The sequence below is a fragment of the Tachysurus fulvidraco genome, chromosome 25 (assembly GCF_022655615.1).
Source record: "Tachysurus fulvidraco isolate hzauxx_2018 chromosome 25, HZAU_PFXX_2.0, whole genome shotgun sequence".
NCBI classification, from domain to species: Eukaryota; Metazoa; Chordata; class Actinopteri; order Siluriformes; family Bagridae; genus Tachysurus; species Tachysurus fulvidraco.
This window is the reverse complement of record NC_062542.1, coordinates 9,728,018-9,754,334: the sequence shown is the minus strand read 5'-3', so window position 1 is coordinate 9,754,334 and position 26,317 is coordinate 9,728,018. Positions and strand designations below refer to the sequence as shown.

At 36.1% G+C, this 26,317-nt stretch overlaps 1 protein-coding gene across 6 annotated transcripts in view; it reads right to left on the bottom strand.

Moving 5' to 3' along the window:
- Window positions 1–26,053, bottom strand: part of asap1b (ArfGAP with SH3 domain, ankyrin repeat and PH domain 1b) — a 74,635-nt gene extending 48,582 nt beyond the window's left edge. For 4 of the 6 annotated variants that reach the window (XM_027173010.2, XM_047808802.1, XM_047808801.1 and 1 more), the window contains exons 1-2: window positions 25,618–25,695; window positions 23,641–23,767 (exon numbers count right to left, since the gene is read on the bottom strand). In XM_027173010.2, coding sequence (XP_027028811.2) covers window positions 23,641–23,767; window positions 25,618–25,673 — 183 coding nt within the window. In that variant the 5' untranslated portion in view covers window positions 25,674–25,695. Of the gene's footprint in view, window positions 1–23,640; window positions 23,768–25,617; window positions 25,696–25,952 lie in introns of those variants that run through there. The other 2 variants (XM_027172975.2, XM_027173001.2) reach the window with 2 other exon arrangements.
- Window positions 26,054–26,317: the final 264 nt, after the last annotated feature.

Sequence of the window (26,317 nt, the reverse complement as noted above, 5' to 3'; positions counted from 1 at the left end):
CATGACCTGAAATTACAACATCCTTCATTATTATTTATTTTCGACTACCAATCATGAATTAATTAGATGTTTACCAATAATTTACATCTTGGTGCAAACCCGCTGTAATTAATCTGGTGAAATCTTTTCTTGATTGTTGACATTTTCCACCAATAGGGCCTACCTCCTGAAGGGTGTTCTAGATTTGACCAGCTGTTGTAAAAGGGTACTGCTTCACCATCTTAAGAATTTTTCTGTCATCCTAGATGTCATCTTTTGGGTCTAATAACATTAAGTTAACAATAAATAACAATAACTGATTTGGCCAAACTTTCGTAAGTCAACTGTATGATTATTTGATCCCTTAAAAAAAAACATATAAAAAGTGCTGTTCATCTGATTTGGATCCATCCATCCTTTCACAAAACCGTTTATCCCACTGGGTCACAGAAATCCTGGAGCCTATCTGCCAGAGTATACACTGGACAGGAAGGCAGTCTGATTTGCATGCAACTACCCTCAAATTAAAGCTAAAATTCTGAACATTGTAGTATTATTAATTATTTAATTTCAGTTCCTATTAAGTATAAGCAACCTGTCAATGTCCAAATATGACCATAGACTGTACAGAAAAATATCAAGGATAGACACACAATAACTTAGCCTGCCTTGCTTGCATGTGCATTTTTTCAGTTGCCAAAAAGGCCATATAACTGGGTGTAAAGGTAGTGAATAACATAATTTACTTAACAGGTATCACAACATAAATATGTATTGAATGCATTGAATATGTATTCAAAATGTATTACCACAATGATGTACATGTTCCTATCAGGGGCACAAGTCCCCTCCAAAACTATTAGACTCCAAAACTATTCTTTTGTTTTTTCTACACACTAAACCATTTGGGTTTGAGATCTAAAGATAAATATGAGGTGACATGAGATCAGAATTTCATTTTCTGATCATTCAAATGTCATATTCTGGTACATCTAGGGGTGTTAAAAACTATTAATTTGGAATAAAGCACAATTAGGCTAAAGTAGGGTGATTGGACATTTCACCCAGATGAAGTCCTTTGTTTTTTTGTCCTTTGTGTTTTGGGTAATTGATGATGATTGGCTAATCTAATGTCTTGATGTAAGTACACAAGTGATTTCTTTCTTTTTCAGGACAATGGTTCTGATAGAGTTTCCCTCCTTTTTTCCAACTTAAAACTAAACTTTCAAACAAGTTTGCATTGTTTTTTTTCCATAGACAGCCTTATTAACAGTTTACACAATCAATCTAACAGGTCTGTCATGGGCAACAAAACATACCTGTCAGTCATAATTTCCAATAAGTTTGATCACTTGAAAAATGGGTGGGGCAAACAAAATATGTTCTAGATGTAAATATCAGGAAATGAAAGCAGAAATCCTGTCATCTCACATTCATCTTTTGCTCTCAAACTCAAGTCTTCAGTGCATAGCAAAAACAAATAAATCAGGCTTGCCATTCCAATACGATGTCTGTATATTGAAAGATCTATAGCAAATACTTACCTATACATTCTGACTCATTTAATAGTATGAATTGCTACTGTGTTCACTGAAAGCTGCCTTGAGATCAACAAGAGTAAGCATGAACATGAACTGTCGTGATATCACTTTCAGGTGATGAGGCAGGCTGTTTATTTATTAAGCGCATTGCCTTAATTCATTATTTAGATACAGGTAATAAAAGAACCTAACCTCTGTTGTAATGCATTTGACAATATAATATTACATCACAAGTAGATAAAAACCTACAATGCAAATGTGGATTGCTTAAAAAGGCCACATGTTGCAGCGTTTATGTGTATTTGTTTTTCCTAAGAGTGTTGACTATATCAAAGTGGCTGTTCTAGCTCACAAAAAAATAGCTTTTGGATAAGTAGCTGGCCATCAGAGTCCTGTATGTGATGGAGGCTGATGGAGTTTTTAGTCTAAAACCATTCAGTTTCTTCAAAGCCAAGCTATAAAATCTACTCTACTCAAAGAATCCCCTTGATATCCTCATTTAATTTGTAATGGCCCTTATGACTCACACTCTCTTTCTTTCTTTTATGTAAATAAAGACTCACACTTTGTTCACTAAGTCACTGTGCATTTGTGCTCACCATGCAGCCTCATCAAGCTACAATACATTGCCCAACACAGAGGTTGGACAAAATAATGTGAACACTGATCAAACATGTAATATCTCTTTATTCATAAGGTGTTGGGCCACAATTCCTTCTTGGAATAAACTCAAAATTTCTGAATATCTTCTAGTAGATATTTTACCATTTATCTTGCAGAATAGCTTCTAATTGCTTCAGAGAGGCAGGAACAGGAAACCTGAATTAAGGTTCATACTGGTGCTCCTCAAACCAAGACCGAACTGTTTTGGCTATGTGTATGGGCGCATTATCGTCTTAAGAAATGGTATCAATGCTTGCAAACAACACTTGGACCATACGATTGACTTGGTCAGTAAAAATTTCCAAATACCTGCTGGCAGTAACATGACCATTTGGGCTAATGATGGGGCCAGCAGAATACTAAAATATAACTGCCCAAATCTTCACAGATCCACATCTATGTTTGACAGTCAGTATTAGACAGTCCAAGTTGTTTGCTTCCTTGGGAGTTCTCCAAACAAACTTGACCTGCCATTGGAAATAATGTAAATGATGATTCATCAGACTGTGTCACTCATTTCCAGTCTACTTCTTTTTTTTTGCATTGGTGTCTGTGAGGTGCACCAAAATAACAAAAACCAAACAAAAAGCACTGTCATATTGTATTCATGCATATTTGTGATGAAGTAAGTTGAACGCAAAAGCACTGTTCAATAAGATCAAGTAAGTCTGGAATTAGATCAATGGTGCTGGGTCGCCAGGAAGAATCACACACTGACCTGGACCTTAACATATGTGTCTGGTGTGAAAACCATCTACAGTTTATAAATCTGGCATGGTCAGTTGGGAGAACGCCAGTGATTTCACACAGATTTACCTGAAAGGTACGGTGGCCGAGAAGTGCAAAACACATTAACAAACCCGAAAACACAACAACAAACCCGAAAACACAACAACAAATCCAAAAACATATTAACAAATACGAAAACAAATGAACAAATCTGAAAACACAACGACAATTCAGACAACCCGGAAACGGTAGGCATAGTTTGCGAATGGAAACTTACCGATCATTGGACAGGACACCTTTCATTCACCTGTATATCTTGAATGACAGGTGTCTTGTCCAATGTCAAGTCAAGTCAAGAAGCTGTTGCAGTACACAGTGAAATGAGACAACATTTCTCCAGAATCATGGTGCTACATAAAACAAAGACAGGGCTAAGGACATGTAAGTAGTCTTAGCCACATAAAGTGCAACTGTGCAACCTGGTGCAAACAGTGCAGTACGATGATCGGTAAGTTTCCATTCAAAAACGATACCTACCATTTCCGGGTTGTCTGAATTGTCGTTGGGTTTTCGGATTTGTTAATGTGTTTTCGGATTTGTTAATGTGTTTTTGGATTTGTTAATTTATTTTCGGATTTGTTGACGTGTTTTTGGATTTATTGTTAATGTGTTTTGCACTTCTCGCCCACCGTAGAAATGAGATTGGAACAAGCATGGAAACATACTCAACTGACTCATAGTTCTAACACATTCAGTTAATTTTTTTTTTAAAGTTATTTTCTCTTTGAATCATTAAAGCCCCAGGACTTATGTCTTCAAATGCTTATAAATTATAAATAAATCAATTATAATTACTTTTTTAATCATATTTAGTATCTACAAAAGATCCCCATTACAGGGGGTGGGCATGTCAGACTGTGTGGGCTGTGTGGGCATGTCAGATCACATACTGATTGACTGGGATGTCTTTGTGGCAGCATAAAAATTCTAATGGCACTAGTGCTAAAATAAAAAAAAGTGTGCAGTTATGACAGATAAGAGCTTTCATAACACTTCATTTCTAACACTAGGCGTGAATCACTGCTGCAGCGTTGGTGTGTATTGTACATATCTCTGTTGGCATGAGCTCACTAAAAGCAAAACTAATAGGGTAAGCTTGAAGATTGTTCTCACTTCCAGCTAGGCCAAAGGCACAAGTTCTAAATTTTGATCCAGCAAGCCTTCCTCTTTTACTTATACATGTATACTATTGACCAGCCCTTCTGATACCAAAATCCAAAGTCATTAAGATTACACTTTTCTTCATTCTGATATTTGTGTGATTGACTGAAGCTCTTGACCTGTATCATATCCTACACCAAAATAATACTAAAAATGTTAATGAAGACAGAAACTTATACATAGTGGTCTGGTTGTATTAGTCATACTGAATCGAACTGGCTTAATCCAAACTTCAATAACTGAAAAATAAAGAGGTCTACAAATAACTTGTATCTAATGGGTTCTGGTAAAAGTTGCTCCCTGGAGTCACAATCAGCCTGACCTACATTTCCAATACCCCATGTTTAGTGAAAACACACACACACACAGAGTGCAAACATCATTACCGAATTAAGTGATTTAAAGGAATCTCACGATTAGACAAGAATATGGCAAAAGCAGGACAAAACTAGTGCTAGCTGTTTACACACAACAAATAAAACACAAGAGCCCAGCTGAACTACAGACTGTACAGAAGGTACTGAAAGCAAAACCTTACAAACTGACTCATCGACAGATGCACCATGGACACACTCGCACGGGGCGAGGTGGGACTTCACACTGGATGAAACACCACAGCAGACCCCACTGCTTACTACTAAGAAGCATCAGCGGTAGCAGGGTAACTGTAAGCTCCATGGCCCCAAGGGTAGGAGTTAGCTCAGGTGACTGTCATTCAGGTGAGCATCACTCAGGGTGTATTAAGATCTCTTGCCCACGGTTCCCAGGATCCACCACAACCAGGATAAACTGGTTGCTTGTGTCTGAATGAACAAATGAAAGAATATAAACTCAATTCTGACATTACATCACAACTATTTACTTAGAAACACTCAAGTGCTGAATTAGAGAAACTGATCTATAACTAAAACATCAACCATCATGACATTGAAATAACCATTAGAGTGCTTTAAAGGGATCACTTAAATGAAAAATAATTTCTTTATAAAGTTTATAATTTAGACAAATTATGCCTTAATTACAAATTGACAAATTGTTCTTATTTCAGTTTGAAATTGTATGTTGTTTTTGTTGTTTTGTTTTTTTGAGCTTGTTGTCTCTTTAAGGTGTTTATACTGTATAATTCGAGACTTAGGGTCATTGTAGAAACTGTGTTACTATGACATGAACAAAACTACATAGAAATATGTCCCACATCCAACATGAAGCTCAAACCTGGTGTCAGGTTCTATTCCTACAATCCCCAAGTCCCTACAAGAAAAAATGAAATAAGATGGCTTCCTCATCCATTTTCAGTTTCATGCCTGTGGTTAGTGAGAGGATGGGGGTCTAACTATGTTCTTATGACAAAATGTAATACATGCACAGTTGTTGACACACCCAAGAAAACAAACATAATATGCTATTAGAGGATAAGGTGGTCCCCAGCAGATAGTGTTTGATAAGTCCCCAGCCTAATACACACTTGTGCACAAGTACACATGCCTGCATGCACAAATGCACACCTGCACGCACACACACACACACAAAAGCACACACACACATGCCCCTTCAGACACATCCACCCTGAACAACTTGCAGATTAATCTTCGGAATTAGCATCTTATTATCATCTATCAATACAATCTCATGTATTTTTCTTTTTAAGGTCTTAAAAAAAGGTTCCTCTTGCATGCACGCACACACATTTGTGTATACACACACATGCATGCAGACAGCCTCCTTCCAATTAAGCTGAGTACCAGCATAGCAACATAGCCAAAACACTGCTAATCCTCCTAAACACATTCTGTCCATCAATCCATTTATTTCCCTGTTCATCATTCAGTGTCTTTATTTCAAATTCATTTCTAGTTGATATATTCGGCTTAGTCATGATATATACTGTACTGTAGAAGGTGAAAGACAGATCTTTTTGGTGTAATACGAGTGTGAGAATTCACCATCTGTCAGGTCTAATCTGAACCCAGAAAAAAATCCTACTTTTTTCTCTGATTAAAGCTGGATTTATTTTGTGTGTTTGCCCTCACAGAGGAAAAAACACCCTAAAATAATTATTTGGTTCGATGTGGTGGCTGATTTTGTGCAAATGTAACAAAAGTCAGTCAATGACAACATGACAAAGTCTCAAAGTGTGAGTGCTCACTAATAGAAGATCAAAATAGTATAAAACTAAACTATTTTAGTTTTAGTTTTAAACTCTTATGATGGCTAGAAATACAGTAGTGGCAAAGACAAATGTTAAAGAAACAAGCGCTCAAACAGGGAAAAAAAAAAAGAATAGCATCGATAAACTCACATTGCATGTTTCCGTAGTTATTTAATCATATCGATAGAAAATCTTCATTTTGTAATGTGCCATGGAGAACATGTTATCTCACAGTGTGTTAGAGAATCTAGCTTTGAGATCTGAGATCATCTCACAGATTGTACAGAAGTGGTTATCTGTAATTGTGCAGTGAAAAGGACATTTACTGACTGTCGAGGCCTGTGGATGTACAAAACTATCTTAAATGTTATTTCTGACCAGTCTTATTTACTGGGCTGTGTATTACCCCTACAAATTATACATCCCAAGCCTCTATGAATAATCAAGCCAGTGAATAATTCATGGTTTCAACTGAAGAAACATTTATGTATATATGGCTGTAGCTAAAACAGATTTTTTTATTATCTTAAGAACATAGAACATAATACATGCAGTACATTCTTCAGTACTGCATCCCTCAGATCTATCCCTGCGGCCCAAAATGTATTCCTGTTATGTAAGATGCTCAAAATAGCGGACTGCTGCCTTGTCACGAAACGCATACATGAGAAAACCTGATGAGCATAATAAATATGAGTTAGAGAAGACTGCACAGAGACACGGAAAAGAAAACAGAGGGAAGCGCAAGTGGGAGTGTCAAGACAATGAGACCAAACAATCCTGAATAATTCCACAGCGCTGTTTGAATTCCTCAATCAGAAGGTGTGCATTCATTTACTTTATACCACAGCGGGCTTGAATTCTAAAATCAAATTGATCAGAAGGTTCTTTGTTTCTATATAACATTATATATTATATACATTATATGTATTTTCATACAAATCACATCGATAAAAGATGTCATATATGGTCATATCAAGCTCCTTCATTCGTACAGCAGTCTATTTCTCTATTTCTAGCAAATGTGAGCTTTAATTTACTTCATGCATCATCTACACTCTGCTGAGAAAGGTCAAAAGCACTGCATCAAAACTTTGCACTGAGTAAAAAGCAGCCTCAGGCCAATATAACATGTATATGTGAACACCCCATTTGAGCTTAGACCACCCTAAAAGGACCCGCTAATGAACCATACTGAGATCGTCTCTGTAGATATTACTGCTGCTGTAGTTATTAAACCATCTGACTAATAAACTACTAGCTAGATATCTCTTTCATTATGTTTAAATGGAACTTTCCCTATATCAAAACAATAAAAAATGTATTTTTCCCTTGTATTTTGTTGCTTGTGTTTGTAGAGGTTGGTGTCTATTTTTCTTTACTTTCTAATAGCATTATTCAGTTCTTTATACCTCATATCATCATCTAAACAGCAGAGAACTAGCAAGTTATTATATACAATCATTCAATTTCTCATCTAAATGTTACGTGACAGTAATATATTGCCACATACTGACTTCTAGCTGATATGCCATCAGTGCTACAGATAAAGTGCATTCGCAGTGAGAGTAAAAGATTGCATGTAAAACACTATGCAGTGGATACTGATGACAGCTGAGAAGATTATCGATATCTCTCTTCCCTCCATCGCTGACATTCATAACACATGCTGCATCCGCAAAGCCAACAGTATTGTGGATGCACACACACACACACACACACACACACACACACACACACACACACACACACACACACTCTCTCTCTCTCTCTCTCTCTCTCTCTCTCTCTCTCTCTCTTCACCCTCCTGCCATCTGGAAAAAGGTACCATAGCATTCGGGCCCTTTACGACCTCACTGTGCAATAGTCTCTTCTGTCAAGGCATCAGACTCCTCAATAAACAGAAAAGAACTATACTAAACACACACTCACACCCAATGGTGTGAACTATACTGGACTGTACAATCACTCACTCAATTTCTGTTTCTCAAATGATCTTTTTGTGCATGTACAATCGTGCATGCAGCCTGTTGCCACTGCTCCATCGCTCTTTTTTACTTTTCGTACTTTACCCAATTTTGATTGATTTTTGTGCATCACATTTTTATACCTCATCTAAACTGCTGCTACTACTTAAGTTTGAATATGTTTACAACTGTACTTTATTATATAGGGTATGAACACTGGTCAGCACTATTCTGTGTATATTGTGTTTGTCTTGTAGTGTTTTGTATTGTATGTTTGCACTGTCTTTTGTCACGTACTGTTGTCTCGTATTAGGTTGCACACGTTCACTTTATGGGACTGGGACTTAAGTTCTTAGCTCTGTGTTGTTTTTTGTAGAACCCTGATCCTGAAGAAACCTGGTTTCATTTCACTGTGTACTGCATCAGAAACAATATGGTTGAAATGACAATTAAAAGCTATATGAGAGCTATACAGAGGAATGGCAATAAAAACCCACCTGACTTGATTTGATTCACATTAAGACAAACCACTTTTAAATAAATAGGAAACATGCTAATTTTATTCTTTAACTCAGAGTATCCTCTTTTGTTTTATTAATTTTGTTTAAAAATTAATATTAAAAAATATCCGATTATCAAATAAAGTATCAAATAAATACTGGGAGTTACACTCAGACAAACCATATTCAAATTAATGGGGTACATAAAAACATTAGTATTTTCACTAAAATGACGTGTTAAAGTTGGATATTTCAGTAATAAAAAAAAAAAGTGCTAAATCACACACCTAAACACTAATCCAGACCATAATTGAGTGCTAACACTAACCAGGTTTTTATTCTTATTATTGTTGAAATTTAAAAACCTCTTGCATCACTTGTGTATGTCTTCTAGGTTTTCTAGATTAGTAAATACATTTCAGTCTATACTCAGAGATCGCAGTCAAAATCACTGAATGAAATCACTGAAAATTTGACAGTTCCAGGTGTTCCAACTGAAAGAGGGAGATATTTCAGCTATGATATTCTATTTAGTTACATTTTCAGGATCTTCAGGATCAATGCAATTTGTATTGCCGCTGTTACTGTTTGCACGTGCAAAGTGATATGTTTAGTAAACTCCCTCTGCTACACAGAGGCCATATCACACCAACCTGTTGTTGTAATAAACACAAAACTTCCCACTATACTGAAACCAGCACGTAACTCATTACTTTTTGCTCCATTTATATATCAATCCTATAAAACAAGTGGTTAAGCGTTGGATCATAGAATAATGTCAAATTGTGGAAATTTGCCCCAAACGTTTGAGGATTCCTGAGACTCATTTGAGCTAGAATACAAAACTATGATGTTGAAAGAAGTCAGAAAAACAGAAGAAAATTTGATTCTGGTTTCAGGTCATGTTGAAGCCTTGTGTCTGTGTGAATTACTCCTATAATGAATCAGGAGGTCTTGAGCATGTTTGTGTGCATTGTGTGTGCCCCAGATTTATTTACAATTCACCATATTACCGACAAGAATTTCCATTTAAACAAGTATGGATTTGGACATCACAATTTATAGCAGCCTGTAAAGGCTCACTGACTGGACAAAAGTAGCATCACTGGACAGTTTGCACATCTGGCCACATAGCCTCCCCTACATAAGATTAGATATGAAAGGATTAAAATCTAATGGTGCATGCTGTTATAGGAAAGTAATCCACAACATGGCTGTGTAACAAGACCTGACATAAAGCATACCCGCTGTTATAGGAAAGTAATCCACAACATGGCTGTGAAACAAGATCTGACGTAAAGCATACCCGCTGTTATAGGAAAGTAATCCACAACATGGCTGTGTAACAAGACCTTACGTAAAGCAAAGTTACTGTTATCATGCCAAAGTCATAAAGTTTTAACCTGTTTATAGCTACTTTTAGTGTTGTGGCTTGTCCGTGAGAAAGGATTTGCTGTTACCACTTATATTATTATATTACCAACAAAATACCGCTCCCTCGTCTGCATCTCTTTTTTTCACTATAAATAAAATGAGACGATAAGTATTCTTCTGTCCTGAACTTTTTCCATTACATAAATAAATGTCTCCTTAAAGGTATTTACTTATTTTAAAACAAACATTTTTTCAACACCATTTTTTTAACCCATTTATTATAAATCCCTGTGAATGAATAATAGCCATCACTACTGTCAGAAATGTGCTAGAGAAAATCAATCAATACCTTCTGGCCAATTATAATTCAACAGTAAAGAACAGTGCTGTGGTATAACTGTGTAAATATTATAGTGTGGCAGCCGCAGCAAGACGCATACAGAAAATAGAACATCTGTGTGGAATAACAAATTAAGTGTTTAGTGTCCACCACTTTCTCTTTCTCTCATTCTTTCTGTTTCTATTTATCTTCCTGTCTGCATATGATGCAACAAAACAGTTATGTGTCACAATACCTGCTTGTAGCATAGAAGAGTAAACACTGATATGTCAACATTCAAGCTACCGCAGAATCCAAGGCTACTTCAAAATATGAGTAAAAACGATATTCTACACAGACAGCAATACAGTGTGTGTTTTACACACTCATGGCTAAAGAATAAACAATCAATATGATCAACTCTCATCAGTAAGTGCATTTTACCAATCTGATACAATGCTCATTTTCTCTGATAACATGTGAGGCTATGTGATGTAAGCCTATTGTATGCTTGACTTGAAATCTTGGCTCAGTTCATCATTGCCCTTTATCATGAACATAATCATACATAAATCATTCAAATGAACAGCTTCAGTATTCGATATTGGCAAAAATATACACAGCATCACAAAATGATTAGTTTATAAATAATATGAAACCCAGACACAAGAGTTCAGACCAAAAGAATTACTATTAAATGAAACCAATACTAATAGGGCTATTTTTAACAGTGTCATAGTGTGATTGTGCATCCTCCATTCTCATCCAATTAGATGAGCTTACAATACATGAACACAGACACGGTTGAGTTTTTAGTTGCCCTGGTAATGGAGATGACCATCTGTGAGGTGGCTGGGACAGAGGGAGTGAGTCACAGCTCCCAAACACACACAAATACAGGCACACACACATGCTTGCTCTCACACACACACATGCACGCACACAAACTTTCACGCATGCAAAAACACTCCTACACACTTCTGCTAAGAAATGCAAAAGCAGGAGATAAACATGCAAGCAAAAAGAAAAATGATGCAACAACCTGGGCTACCAATGATTTACACTGCTCTGTATGCAAAAGGATCACAGAACTTCTCATTTTAATTAGAATATTCTATCGGCTAGTATATTTAATAATTGTAGAAGTTAAAATACAAGGTTTCATTCTGAAAGCGATTCATATACATAATACACTTACACATTTAGACTTTTTCTCTTTTTCTACTTTCACACTTATGAGCTAATGTACTGTGGTGAGTAAAACATTGTTAGAATTGTTAAACATTGTTAGAATTGTTAAACATTGTTTACTTTCCAATCCAAAAACAGGTTTTAGTGAAATGTACCAAGTATGTTGCACAACTGATACATAAAAAACAGCAATATTATTTATTATATAAAGTATAACAATGTTTAAACATAATCAAAAACTTACTAGCTACATTCTTTTAATCTTTCCATTTTAGAAATATAAAAAGGTCCAATCTATAATACACCATTATCTAATTCACAGTTACCATCTTGTCACACGTAGGAAACGTTTATTGTGAAATAGTCGAGTCTTGCACACACTCCTGCTGAGCTATTGTTTTTTTTTTTTGGTTTTTTTTAAGTGGCCGAGCAGACAAGTTCAACACCCAGAAAAAATAAAATAAACCAACCTACAAAATAAAAGTCTTAATTTGGTATGTACATTTAAATGTGATGCCCTTCACATGATATGACGCACTACAGGGTGTACTAATTGCTCCACTAGCTGCTGTACAAATAAAATAAAATATTACAAATTTGGTTAGACGCAAAGGAAGAACTTCTACCAAAGTAAAGAAGAACTGTCACAACACCTCAACCCAGACACAACTCTCAAATGAAATTCATCCAATGCATAGCACCGAATGAATAGCAAAACATATTTAGCTGATTTGAGGACAGCACACTAGCATGTTTCTGCATCTCTCCGTGAAAAAAATTTTAATATCCGCAACACTGTTTAAACTCCCATATTTATTTATTTATTAAAAAGCAATGTTTTGACAATGTTTGGTCTTCTTCAGGCCAGGGTTTTTCACTTTAGCAGTTTCTTTTGTCCTGCACCTGCCAGAATGTGGGATGTGCACACAATTACTTATTTAACAGATTCTGCATCTCTCTGTGCCATTTTCCAAGATGTCCTACTGTACCTATTTTGCTAATACATGTTGATCGTGCTTAGCACATAGTCACTTCAAAGTGGAGCTGAAAGAAAAACACTAGGCAGACTCTGTGACATAAGGACAGAACACCACGTCTTAAAGCCATAACAATGGCCAATAAATTTATGACTTTATTCTGAGGAATCATTCTGAGGCTAAAACGATTCCCGGAGTAACTCAAATACAATAAATCATCGAAGCAAATTATTTGCCCCGAAGTTTTGCTTAGTCTACAAGTTGGAGGCTTCAACAACTCATCCAAGTTCATGCATCAAGTCACGATTTTAGAGTTCACATTGAGCCTAAATCATTATGATTGCTAGTTGAAATGTAAAAATGTATGTTGATTGTGGCTTTATGTAGTGAATAAATATGGTGGCTAGTTATGATGTCCCCACACACACAGTCCCACAGTCTGAGCACAATGCCGCTTGAAGAGACACACAGCAGCATATCTTGCAGAGTAGCTTGAAGACATTTTTGCCAAATTCGACAATCCAACAGAGAATGTAATATGGCAATTAAATGCACTAAATGGGTTTAGTTGTTTTCACAGTTATTTGTTTGTAATTTTAGCAAAAGTATAGTACTAAAATAATCGATAGCTGCAGCCCTAATCAAAATGTTTGTGTCCTTATTTGCTTTCCTTAGTCTGTATCAATTTATTTAATAAGCTAAGTAGTTCACAAGAAGTTCTAACACCAATAGACATTTTCCATCTATATTCCTGGGGACCTGTTTGAAACAGGCTTATTTTATATTAATTTTTCCTGGCTTATGACGCCATCCATCCATCTTCTACCACTTATTCGGGGCTGGGTCGCAGGGGCAGCAGTCTAAGCAGGGATGCCCAGACTTCCCTCTCCCCAGACACTTCCTCCAGCGTGTCCTAGGTCTTACCCGGGGCCTCCTCCCGGTTGGACATGCCTGGAACACCTCCCCAGGGAGGCGTCCAGGAGGCATCCGAAACAGATGCCCGAGCCACCTCAGCTGACTCCTCTCGATGTGGAGAAGCTTATGATGCCATTTCAGCTAACTGCAATAAATATTTTATTTGTCCATAACTGAAGTTATAAATTGGACAGAAAAATAAGGGTTTCTACCGTCTCAGATTTTAGGAAAATATAAAAGGGCATAATGCTAGAGGCAGTAACTTGTAATGACCAACCTTCAAACAGAAAAAACAAAGACAAAGCCCCATCAACTTTAAATTTTTACTCTGGAACTTGGGATGATTTCTTCAACACAGCGCTCCACTTCACATAGAGTTATTGATGTTTGGATGCTGTTGCTTTACTACCCTCCCATGACACTAAGGTTTGCTGACTGTGGAGTGGTTGGACCTGGTTATGTACCAGGAAGCCCTCAAGTCTGTGTCACCTTCTCCGTTTTAGTTATGCTGTCAGAGCATATTACAAGCATACCTAATTTTCTATCTATCTATCTATCTATCTATCTGAAATATCTGAAATACCTTAAATATCTCCCTAGCTAGCTATACATGCTAGTCCCAAGCTCCCAGTCTTCTGTGTTCCCAGTGTGACTGCTTCTTCTTTCTGGGCCTGCCTGCTCCATCCTACCTCCGGTTGAAGTCTCGTCTCCTGATGGTTCTGCAGATGGATCTGAATGGACAGCCTGTGATCTATGAGACTACTGTGGAAAGAACCACTTGGAGACTATCACGCTGTCTTTGAACAGACATTGAAGCGGTCAGCTTTGTGCTCGAATATTCATCACTGAATATTTGCAGAGTTTCGCAGGAAGGAATTAGCTCTATGTTGTACAATTCCACTCGACTGTAACCTGTTGTAGAAAGGACGTTATGTAACCTGGTTCCTCTTAAGGTTTCTTCCTCATATTCTTTCAGGGAAATTTTCCTTGCCACCATTGCCTCAGGCTTGCTGATAAAGATTTATTTATTACATTTTTATTCTACTGTTCTATACTTCTGTAAAACTGCTTTGAAACAAAGTACTTTTTAATAAAGTTCTATACAATTAAATTGAAATTGAACTGAATTGAAATTTGAATATCTAGCTGGATCTTATATGTATCTGGAAATCTTATTTAATCCCAAATCACTTTTTTAAAAACTACATAAGGATGCCTAAACAATACAATAAACAAAACAATGCATCTGTATGTCACAACTAATGGCAAGTGTGCATTCAGCACTTTAGTAACCTCTCTTAAACAACATAACGGAAAGAAATTATCACAGCCGAGTTTTGCAAGAAACATTTAAGAACCACCCTGAACTGTCAGCAACTTTTATTTAAACCCACCCTTTTTTGAAATGATCAAATATATTGGAACATGTGACAAGTGTTTTGTTTTTTTTTGTTTGTTTGTTTGTTTTTGCCCAGATGTACCTTGGATTGTACACTCTTGATTTGAGTAGTGTGAAAAGAATGCATCTGTTATTAAAAAGGGAAAACCTACATGTTAAAAAGGAAATACCTTCTGTTTATGAGAGAAAAGCAAACCATTTTGAAGCTAAAAAAGGGGAAAATTTCTTAGATCATAAAAAGTTGTATGAAATACAATACACTTGAAACACACTCCTACTATACCAATTTTATTGGTCTGAATGCGAGAATTTTACCACAGAGGTGACGTGCAATAATTTGGTACAGACGTCGCCCTGTCCTTTTGAATGGACAGAAATCTGAGAGCACAGAATTACTCCAGACTTGCCAGGGCCCACAGTCCTCTCTTATTCCTCCACAGGTTTCCTCCACAGAGGTTTTAGTCAGAGGAAGTGTGGATTTGGGTGGAAGGTATGAATCACTGTCATCTGGAACACCCAGTTTTGCCTTCTTGGACACCAAACTTCATTAAAATTCTCTTTTTACTTGAATCCATGATGCCAATAAAAACACAGTTCTTGGGGTATTATGGAGAAAAACACTATAGCTAGCTTTCTTTTAAAGTGTCTATTGAGCATACTTGTGTACAAAGGGAAAACACACAAAAAGAACAGATAACCAAGAGTAACTTATGGTGAGGGAGCAACATTGCATCCTGTTGGGAAACATTTGCCATGTTACTATATTAAGCTTGAAGGATCTTAAGATCTTACCACCTATTGTTACAACCAGTGCATTCAAAACAAAAACATCCCCAGAAAGGAAGTCTAGATAGTTACGATTGAATACTCATATGACACACTAAAAGTCACAGGAACACAATGCTGCTGGGCTACGAGACTAGTTGCGGTCAAAAATAAAACACCCTGAACTTCATGAGAAGAAAAGTTTCTCTCAGTAAAATCTGCATGGTTGATAAAAACTCAAACAAACTACTTGATGGAACGGAAACATCTTCACTTGCCATTGAGTCAGAAACCAAAAATAAACCTTTAGGAAATACCATACATAACTCACATTTACTGCTTTTTACAACACCACAGAAAAACAAGTCTCTCTGTCTGGAATCTGACATGTAACTATGAGGAAACCAGTAGCCAAAAATCAGGTACACAGCTATGCAATCATCATAGAAAAACAGTCAATGTAGACTTTGACTACATGTCAATGAAGGAAAAAATTCAAAATTTGAAGGAATATTAGCTGTTGGTATACCTTAGTAGTTGGTATACATTAGATCTATTAGCATGTTTTACATGGGAGGGGGATTTAGGGTCTGGACTCTTGTGGTGGGTATTCCATGTTCGTCTCATGCTCCCTGATGAAAAATCTTTACTAGTATTTACACTGGCAATCATATACTAGGTTAATTAATGTTGCTGAACCTAGCCCTGACAAACTGAAGCAACCCCAGATCGTAACACTGCTCCCACAGGCTTGTATGGAAGGCTCTAGGCATGATGGGTGCGTCACTTCACCCGGTATGCTCTCTTAACCCGGTATGCACATGATTCCGGAACATGGGAAATGTGGACTCATCAGACCACATGACCTTCTTCCAATGTTTTCCATTGTTTTCCATTGCGTAAAAAAGATTGAGTCCAATCTTTAAACTTTAAGCAAATTAAAGCATTTTTCTGATTAGCCTCACGTATAAGTGGTCTTCTTAAGGCTGCACAGCTGTCCCAACCTTGTGGATTCTTATCACATTGTGCAAGTGGAACTTTACTTTCACTATTAACCATAGCCGAATAACACATTTAATTTATATAGCAACATGTGCTGTTGTTCTTTATTTTTTATTTGATTTGATTTCACCAAACATTTAATTGATCTCAAATCATTATCAGTCAATATTTTTTTGACCACATTTCTTCTTCAAAGATAATGGTAAATCACTATCCTTCCAGATTTTAATAATGAATTGGACAGTTTTTAACCCAATTTTAGTAGTTTTAGCAATTTCCTTGTTGTTTTCTTTGCTTGACAATAATTTGCTTGACAATGCAGGACAATAATTTGACTCTAAAACAAAGTAACATCTTTTCCACAACCACAGAATATGTTTCCAACATGGTTGTTTAAAAAATGAGAACTAAGCACTGTATCAGTTAGGGTTAAATAATTTGTTGGAAACTCTTGCCTATTTGCTTAGTTAAATCCATGTGGTGACTTTTTTGTCAGTTAAAAAAAAACAAAAAAAATAATATATAATATATATATTATAATAAACTATATTAATATATATATATATATATATATATATATATATATATATATATATATATATATATATATATATATATATATNTATAATAACTAATATTCCAGTTTCCCGGTTGTTATAGTTATATTTCTGCATTGCAAATAATTTACTTGTTTAATTACAACAGACCCATAATGTGCAAGGTAGTTTGTTCAGTCTGGACTGATATGTCCATTTCTAGGTGCAAGAAGTTGGTTGGCTCGATGCAATGCAGTTATCAAAAACAATGATTATGCAACTAAACGTTAGTTCAGTAATTTAATGAAGTTAAATGTTTTGTTATAAGTGTTCATGTTTAAAGAAAAAAATTATTGATAATTAAAAGTGGGAGAGATAAGAATAAAATATAAAATAAATAAAAGTTATTACTAGAGTATTGTAAATTAATGTGTTAAAAGGTTTGGAAAACAACCCATAAAAGCACTGCACCTACTTGTATTAATCACCAAAACAAATCACCTAAACATCTGGGAGAACAAAGAAAAAATTTAGTCAGCACAAGTACACTAGCTGACTTTTTTGGGGAGTTTTAGATTTGCTAATTTCCCTGGAGACTATTCAACCTCAAGTTACAGCAGCATTAAATATTGACCCTGTAACCCATGCATAATTTACAATCAACACACAAGGGGAAATGACTCAGCTTTTATACACCACAGACAGTCATAAACTATGTAACAGATTATGTGTGTATGCATATTCTTTGAGTGAGTGAGTGAGTGAGTGAGTGCGTGAGTGCGTGGACTGAAACAATACAGTATCCGGGTTGTAATACTTCAAATGTACAGTGGATCCCCATAATGTGCACGGACTACAAACTCCCTGATGCATTTAGGCTGCTTTTCCGCACTGATTCAATGGGGGCTAAAGACATGGTCATTAAGTTTTATTTATTGTAATTTTATAATGTTGAACGTTTTGGAAGCAATGGTGTGGTCCAGCCTAGCTTGGTGAATTGTGGGGCTGAGACAAGGGAAGTGCATAGTAAGGATCAAACACCTGTGTTGAATGTAAATAATGACTGTGAGCTGCAGCAGGGATAAAAGCGGGTCGAGCGAGAGCCGAGGGAAAAAGATGAACTTACAAAACCTTGTGTGTGTGCTGAAAAGCAATATAGGACAATAAAAAAGGTTATGATCTTCAACAAAACAAGCATCAGGTACTCCTAGGCTTGCAAGCAGAGTAGAAGTAGCACTTCCCAGAGTGGAATTAAAGAGCCGCATGGCAAGGGGGAGGAATGAAGTCTGTCTGTAGAGCAGGGCAGTGACTGGAGCATGCATGTAACTGAAACTGATCCACTGCATGGAGATGATGCTGTGCATTGGATGCAGTGGTCATTTCCAATTTACACAAGAAGTAATTATACTACAGTATACTGAGGGTAAACAGGAGCACAGGGAGATAAAGTCATGCCAGGATGATTTGGATGTGACCTTATCAACTTGTCAGCAACTTCAGAGTGAGAGTCTATGTGTTATGAGCAGAGAACATATATGAAGGAGTCTGGCTGTTAGATAAAGCAATTCAAATTCCAGCTGTGCATCATGTCTTGCTGGTGAATATAAACCCTTTTGTGTGCCATGTCTAAGGAAACCACTCTGTTAATCCTGTAGGAAATCAATTTCTGACTTATCTTAGTTATCCTATATTGGTCTTATCTTTAGCAAATCAGCTTTGGTGATTTGAATCTTTACAGCTTAAACAGTGAAGTTTAAAGCATCTTCATTACCAAATTTTCAGGAGTGCCAAACCCCTCATTCACCTAAACTCATACTGCTCCACACACACTCAATATGACTGATTGGAACACTGCAATAGCAAATTGCATACGTCTTCACATTCAGTCAATTCATTCAATATGATATTCCCCTAAATATAGTTTAACATCCCATGACCAATTTTTCTAAAGAGAAGGAAGTTTACTCATTGCTGTGGCAACATCACAAGCCTATTTGTAACAGTTTACAGCCTTGGTCATGTAACACACATTTGTCCACTTAGATGCGCCAGCTGTCATGTGCATAAACACCACACAAACCGCTGAACAATGTCATACTGCTTGGGAATGGCAGGTGAAAACTGTCACAGCATAACATATGCTGAGGTTTAGACACTTACTGGCATTTTCTTTAAAACCAATCAAACAAAAAAAGAGTGTGTTTTTTGCATTACAGCCATGTAATGTCTGAGTGTAACAAACAGCACAGAGTAAGTAGTACATAATTTTGCAGGCTCTTAGATCAACAATCTACCTCATCTTTAGCATCATATTCACACAACTAAGCAAAAGAAATAAAAGGTCTCCACTGCCTCCAGGTTCACTGCCTTGCAGTTTGTATTGCTGCTATTGTTGGTTCAAGAAGTGACGTGGAAACACAGAACAAGATATTTTTTGTACAGGAGTTCTCATGTAGTTTAGTTACTCATTAGTTCCTCACAAGATCCTGGAATTCTTGAGTTCCTCAAAGGTTTCTGAAACTTCTCTGTAACATGGCGTATAATCACGTGGGTGGAAATGCAATTGTGTAACTGAAAAGAGACTCATACACATCATATATCTGCATGGCTTTTTATGAGGTTCTAATGATTGTGTTTCTTTTTAAAGCCATGAATGCACAGCAAATGTGCTAGACATAACAGTCTCATATAGACTCATATATTTATATAAAACAGAACACACTGTTTGCCCATAAAGTAATATAAATGGCTGTCTAAAATTCAAGCAGACCACAGTCCTACGAACAAACAAATATATAATTATTTTAAAATATATTTAGCAACAGGTCGAGATTCAGCCCTTGATAGTCCAAGTGATGTTAATATCTTAAGTTTACATAGAATCAGGATCGCAGAAGCCGCATCAGCATTATAAAATTCTATGCTAAAAAGGTAGATTAACAATAGGTGCTTTATCTGTGCACACGATTTACAGGACCACCACAGAGCTATTGTTTTATAATGAATTAATTCTAAGGTCTATAGACAGATTAGTCTATGTTAATATTCCTGCAAGTATGGTTGTGAATGTTAAATGTTTCTGATGGCCGGTCACTTCTGTAGAGCACAGTGCTTGCAGTAAGTGACAAAATAAGATTGTGGTTTGTGCGAACTTGTAGTCTGAAACTTCCCTATTTCAGCTGATTTTAAAAAAAAGAATGGGCAACATTGCAATATACAGAAGCAGCATATCTACTTCTTTGGTAATTAACTTAATGGAACAATTCTGATAGAGATGTTCTCAAAGAATACTCAAATATACTTTGCTGAACTAAATTACAATGATTTGGTAACAAAAATCATGCAGCCACTCTGCTAACTGCCTTCCCTTCAGCATGTGAAACAAAGATTTCTACTAAGTACAGTAAATAATAGTAGAAATTTGTAACTAGATGCAGCTTTGCTCACACTGGGGCAAGTAAGAAGTCACTGTGATTGCAGTAAAGCGAAGTATACAGATATTCACCTGATACCACTTCTGTCAAACATTTCTGAAGAAAACAGTAGAAAAAAATTAATTCAGTAATCTTAGAAAATGTCAATATTATTCTTTTTTTGTAGTAAATGGGAAGTCACCACAGACATTACAGCTCATTGCAAGAAAAGACTAACGAAAATAAGTTGACAAGCTTTAAAGAGAGGCAGCAACTCCCCCATACATAATCATAGGTCACTTCAGCTCAAGAATGCTGTTCCTCACATTCAGTATATTAGTGTATTTACATTAAATGGCCATAAAAGTATTACTTTAAAGTGAATTACTGAAAACAGTATGGAAAATTTTTAACTTGTGCTCAGAGTATTTTTATTTGCGGCAGTATACATAGTTGTACAAGTTTGCAGGCAAATCCATTGCATAAACACTTGGTTTAGCACACATGGCGTTACAAAGCAAAATAAAGAAGTAATTTTCCTCACACCACATTGCATCACAGGGACGTAAACAGCATCAAGTTAAATCTGGAAAAGACTACTATGGATGTAAATATATTACTCTGTGTTAAAATGATGGCAATTTTTTTTCAGGACAAATTCTAAAAGTGTTTATTTCTACCTTGACATCCAAAATCACCCCATAATCTAAACTGATCACCAAAGCTTGACTTACCACTTATCACCATTGCCCCAATGACAAATCACTGATTATTATCCACACTGATCAATCACTTATCAACAATGTTCCCAACAACCAATCACTTTTCCCAAAGACAAAAGTACTGATTGCCACTTCTTCCAATGACCAACCAATTATCCCCACTGTCCCAATAACCAACCATTGACCACATCTCCAAATAACAACCCACTGACCATCACAGCTCCAAACAACCAACCGATGAACACCAATATCCCCAACGACAAATCCCTGATCACTACTGTTCCCACCAACCAATCACTGTTCCAAATGCCCAATCACTAATTGCCAAAGCTCCCAACAACCAACCACTGATCACCACTGTTCCTATCAAACGATCAATGTTACCAAAAAGAAACCACAGCAACAACCAACCACTGTTCATTACAGCTGCCAATGAACAATCGCTAATCACCTGTGCTTTTCCCATATGTGTACAATTTGTTCTTCGTTTCAAACATTCTTCTGGGTTATATAATAAACAATAAAAGTTAGTCCATCGGCAACTGCTTCCTTTGTGTCTCCCTAATACCTTCTACAAACTGCCTACATTTTGTTTACATTCATGATTCATATTTTTTAACGCATAGGACAGCATAGTGGTGTAGTAAGTAGCCTTGTTGCCTCACAGCACCAACGTCCATTATTCAGTCCTGAGCTTCAGTTACAGTCTGTGTGGAGTTTCCCAAGTTTCCCCATGCCACTGTGGCTTTCTCTGTAGTCCTCCCACATCCCAAAAACATGCCAGTTGGAGGACTTAATATACTAAACTGCCTATAGTTGTGAATGAGTATATAAGCATGTGTATGTTGCCCTACAATGAACTGAACATCCCTCCTTACACCTAAAGATCCCATGAAAGGCTCCTGATCCAATTCATGAAGATGAATGATTGAATGTAAATATGTTTTAGATCAAGTTAGCTTATATCATTATGATAAAAGACAGTTTATTTGTATAATTATGTATAATGTATAAATTATTGTTTTTTTATTCTAAGACGTTCTTCACGTTTTTATATCCAAATCATGACAGTGCACTGAATATTATCTAGCTCATCTGGTACCTTCTAGGGACTTCCTGGAAATGCAGTAGCTACTTTCTACTGAAAAGTTTTACCAACATTGCAGGAGCCTTTCAAACACTTGAATTATTTCTTATTTTGATGGATTTATTGATAACAGATTTGAACTTGCACTTCTTTAGGAAAATTGTGCATGACTGATGCTAATAATGATAATAATAAGAAGAAGTGAATTGGCTGAATTGGCTGAAGACAAATACAAATAACTTTGCTTTAAGTACAAATTACTGCATTTGGTATTTCCAATCACTGCCAATCACTGAATTAATATTAGATAAGAAATCTATATTATATAGATCTATATATAATCTATAATATTATACAAGACATTTTTTTAAGTCCTTAGCTCTATGTTTGTTTTATGTAGCACTGGAGAAATCTCACTGTGTAATGCTTAATCTATATATGGATGAAATGACAATAAAAAGCTCATTGACTTGACTTGAAATCCAAGTTGAATGGCAAAGCTTTACTCTGCTCCATCTGCCGTGTGTGTGTCTGTGTGTATGTGTATATACGTGTATGTATGTATGTGTGTGTGTGTGTATATATATATATATATATATATATATATATATATATATATATATATATATATATATATATATATACAGACATACATACACACATACATAAATACACACACATACATACATAAACACACATATACATACACACACACACACACACACACACACACACACACACACACATATGTATACAGTATACATACTGTACAGTGTATGTGTGTGTAGTGTGTGTGTGTATATATATATATATATATATATATATATATATATATATATATATATATATATATATATATATACACACATACACACACACATATACATACACATACACACACTGTACATACATACATATATACATACACACACTGTACATATGTATACAGTATACAGTATATATATATATATATATATATATATATATATATATATATATATATATATATATATACACACATACATATATACATATATACACACATACACACACACACACACACACACTGAATGCATACAGCTGGTGAGAAACTGAACAATATCGCCCAGTTCGCATGTGTTTGCCTGATCACCATCCGTGCGGTTTGCTGATACACCCTGACACACGCAGGCCATGTTTTGCAGCTCTCACCTCCTCTAGCACACTGACGCTGTTCCTGCAGCTCTGGAGGCGGGTCGTGAAGCTGGATGTCGTGGGTGAGTTATAGTCCTCCGTCGCCTCGGACAGAAACTCGGACACCGATATTTGATCCGGCATCCTACAACGACGTGTAGTCCAAACAAAAGGTGGAAATGTGTGTTCAGAAAACGGAAACTATTGACCGAAAATAAACTTCCGATGTGTAGCGGCGCACAAGATGCCAGGAGCAGCACAGCGGTGTTAGCGAACTGGGTGGAAAAACACACAGAAAAAAAAACTTCTGCTTTCAATAAAAACAACCCTCATGTATTAAATACTGTCCGGTTTTTTTGTTTGTTTGTTTTTTTGCGAACGTTTTTGCGTTTAAAGCCCCGACGCGCCTAAGTCATGGATCTGGTCCCAATTCCATCACACGCCGTGAAATGAGCTGCAGACGGAGGGACAACAACACGGTGATGTTCAAAACAAGCGCCGCTAATGCTAACTGCTAACAAATAAGCATCTCAAAGGGCCACCGTTGGAGGTCCACGTACTAGTCAACAACTAGGCTGTCTGATTATTCACTGGGTTTCAAAGCTAACTGCATCTCTCTCTCACTCTCACTCTCTCTCCCCTCTGCTTTATCCGCCCCCAGTGACGGATGTAGCAGTGCGCATGCTCTAAGTCACCCGCCGCTCTTGTGAAGAGGGGCTTTAGGAAATAAATATTACAAGGCTGTTAATTCCTCTTTTCTAAAATAATTGTATTGCTCGATGCCCCTTATTTGTATTATTATTTTTTTCTTTCCCTTATGTTATGCTACTATTTTAAGATTTCAATAACATGGCATTGCATTTTATCATCTGTTATGATTTGTTATTGAAAAAAAAATATATACATAAATAAAAAAAAATAAAGGAAATAATTATTACGTAACAAAATCATGATATTTTGGGGAAAAAATATTTTCTATATTTTATAAAATGTTACTCAGTGTAATTTATAACACATTGATGGTGACTGGATGCTGATTGATTTTCTCCAAAATCAGCCCCGACAATAGTTCTGCTGTAAGGTGAATAACAATAATATTAATACTCAGTTTGAGGTAAAGCTGTTCATGTTAGTTTACCACCACAGGAGGGTATTTAAGAGGAAGGCTTCTGTCAAGCTGCATTTTTGACTTAAATTCAAATTCAAGAGAGACCAATGACTGAACATCTGTCAATATCTTTTAGAATATTTATGATGTAAATAGAATAATTTTATTTAATTTATAACAACATGCTCCAAAATTGTCTTATTGAATATTTATAACATTAAGTACAATGGCTTGCAGAAATGTTCACCCCATTGGGCTGCTTGAGGTGTTACCACTGTACTGTACCTATTGCACTTGACAACAAAAGTTTAAATCCCTCATTTTTTTTAATTTTGATTTTATGGTTAAAATGGAAAATTATGGCATACATTACAAGTAGCATTTTTTTTCCGTTTGATATCAGCATTTTTGATACTGGAATCAAATGATAAGGTGACTATCAAAATATCTATAAAATCATATACACATAAAGTCTTTAATTTCCTTGTTCTGATCTGAAACTTATATCTTACTATGTATATTTTCCAAATTATACTTATAATTCTAATACTTTATTTGAATTTAAAAATGGCATACAAATGTATATAGCTTATTGATTGATGTTTTATATAAAAGCCTATCTGCAATTTTTCTACTTACTTAAAACATTATCTGATATTACTGTGTAGCATAAAAAATTTTATTTCTATTATCGTGGGGTTATTTTGTTAGAATATGTCACAAATGAAGGCAATATTATCAACATTATTAACAAGTAATATATCAAATAAACACTGATTATGGACAGCAATCATCAATTAATACATTTCATAAAAACGATCAGGTTTCTTGCCACAGTGTAGTGAGTTAATCAACTGTTTGTGATTGCTAAAAGTTACATTTCTTACCGGTTCCATAAAGGGTCCCTTGAGGAAAAACTTAAACGGGAGATTGATGCTCTCATAACTTTGCAGTCAGTTTCTGGCCTTAATAAATAAATGAAATCACAGAGTTACAATTATTGGGGAAAGGTCCACAGTTTGTTTGTTTATAAATTTTGCAATACTTGGTGTTCTGGTCCAGATGGTGATGAAACATAAATGAAACTAGGTATAGAAAAACATCTGCTGGCATTAGTTTTTATTTAAAAAAGAACACCCCCCCCCCCAAACAAAAAACAAAAAAACAATAAGCTGCACTGTTGAAGACTTTAATTAGTCAGACCTGAGCTAGACACACTTACCCTAAAAGTGTCTTGATGGTGTTGCCTATTAAGTGAACATCAAGTAAAGTGTCACGGCAAGAGAAGTTTCTCCCTGTGCACTTCATGGCAACCCTATACTCACAGCCATCTTTAATGAATTCATCTGAGAGATTTTGAGTTTTTGTAAGTGTGTGTGTCTGTCCTCCATTCGAGAGGAAGGGAGAAGCTACAACGTGTGCAGAAAAATAGCCAATGACAATAGACACAGGATCCAGAAGTTAATGCAGCAGGAAATGAGGAAATGCACTAGCACAGTGGAAGGAAATGGCAGAGCTGTGGAGGAGTTTCCTCACGTGTATGTGTTTTCTGAACAGCAAGCAATGCCCAGAGTTTTACAGGATATC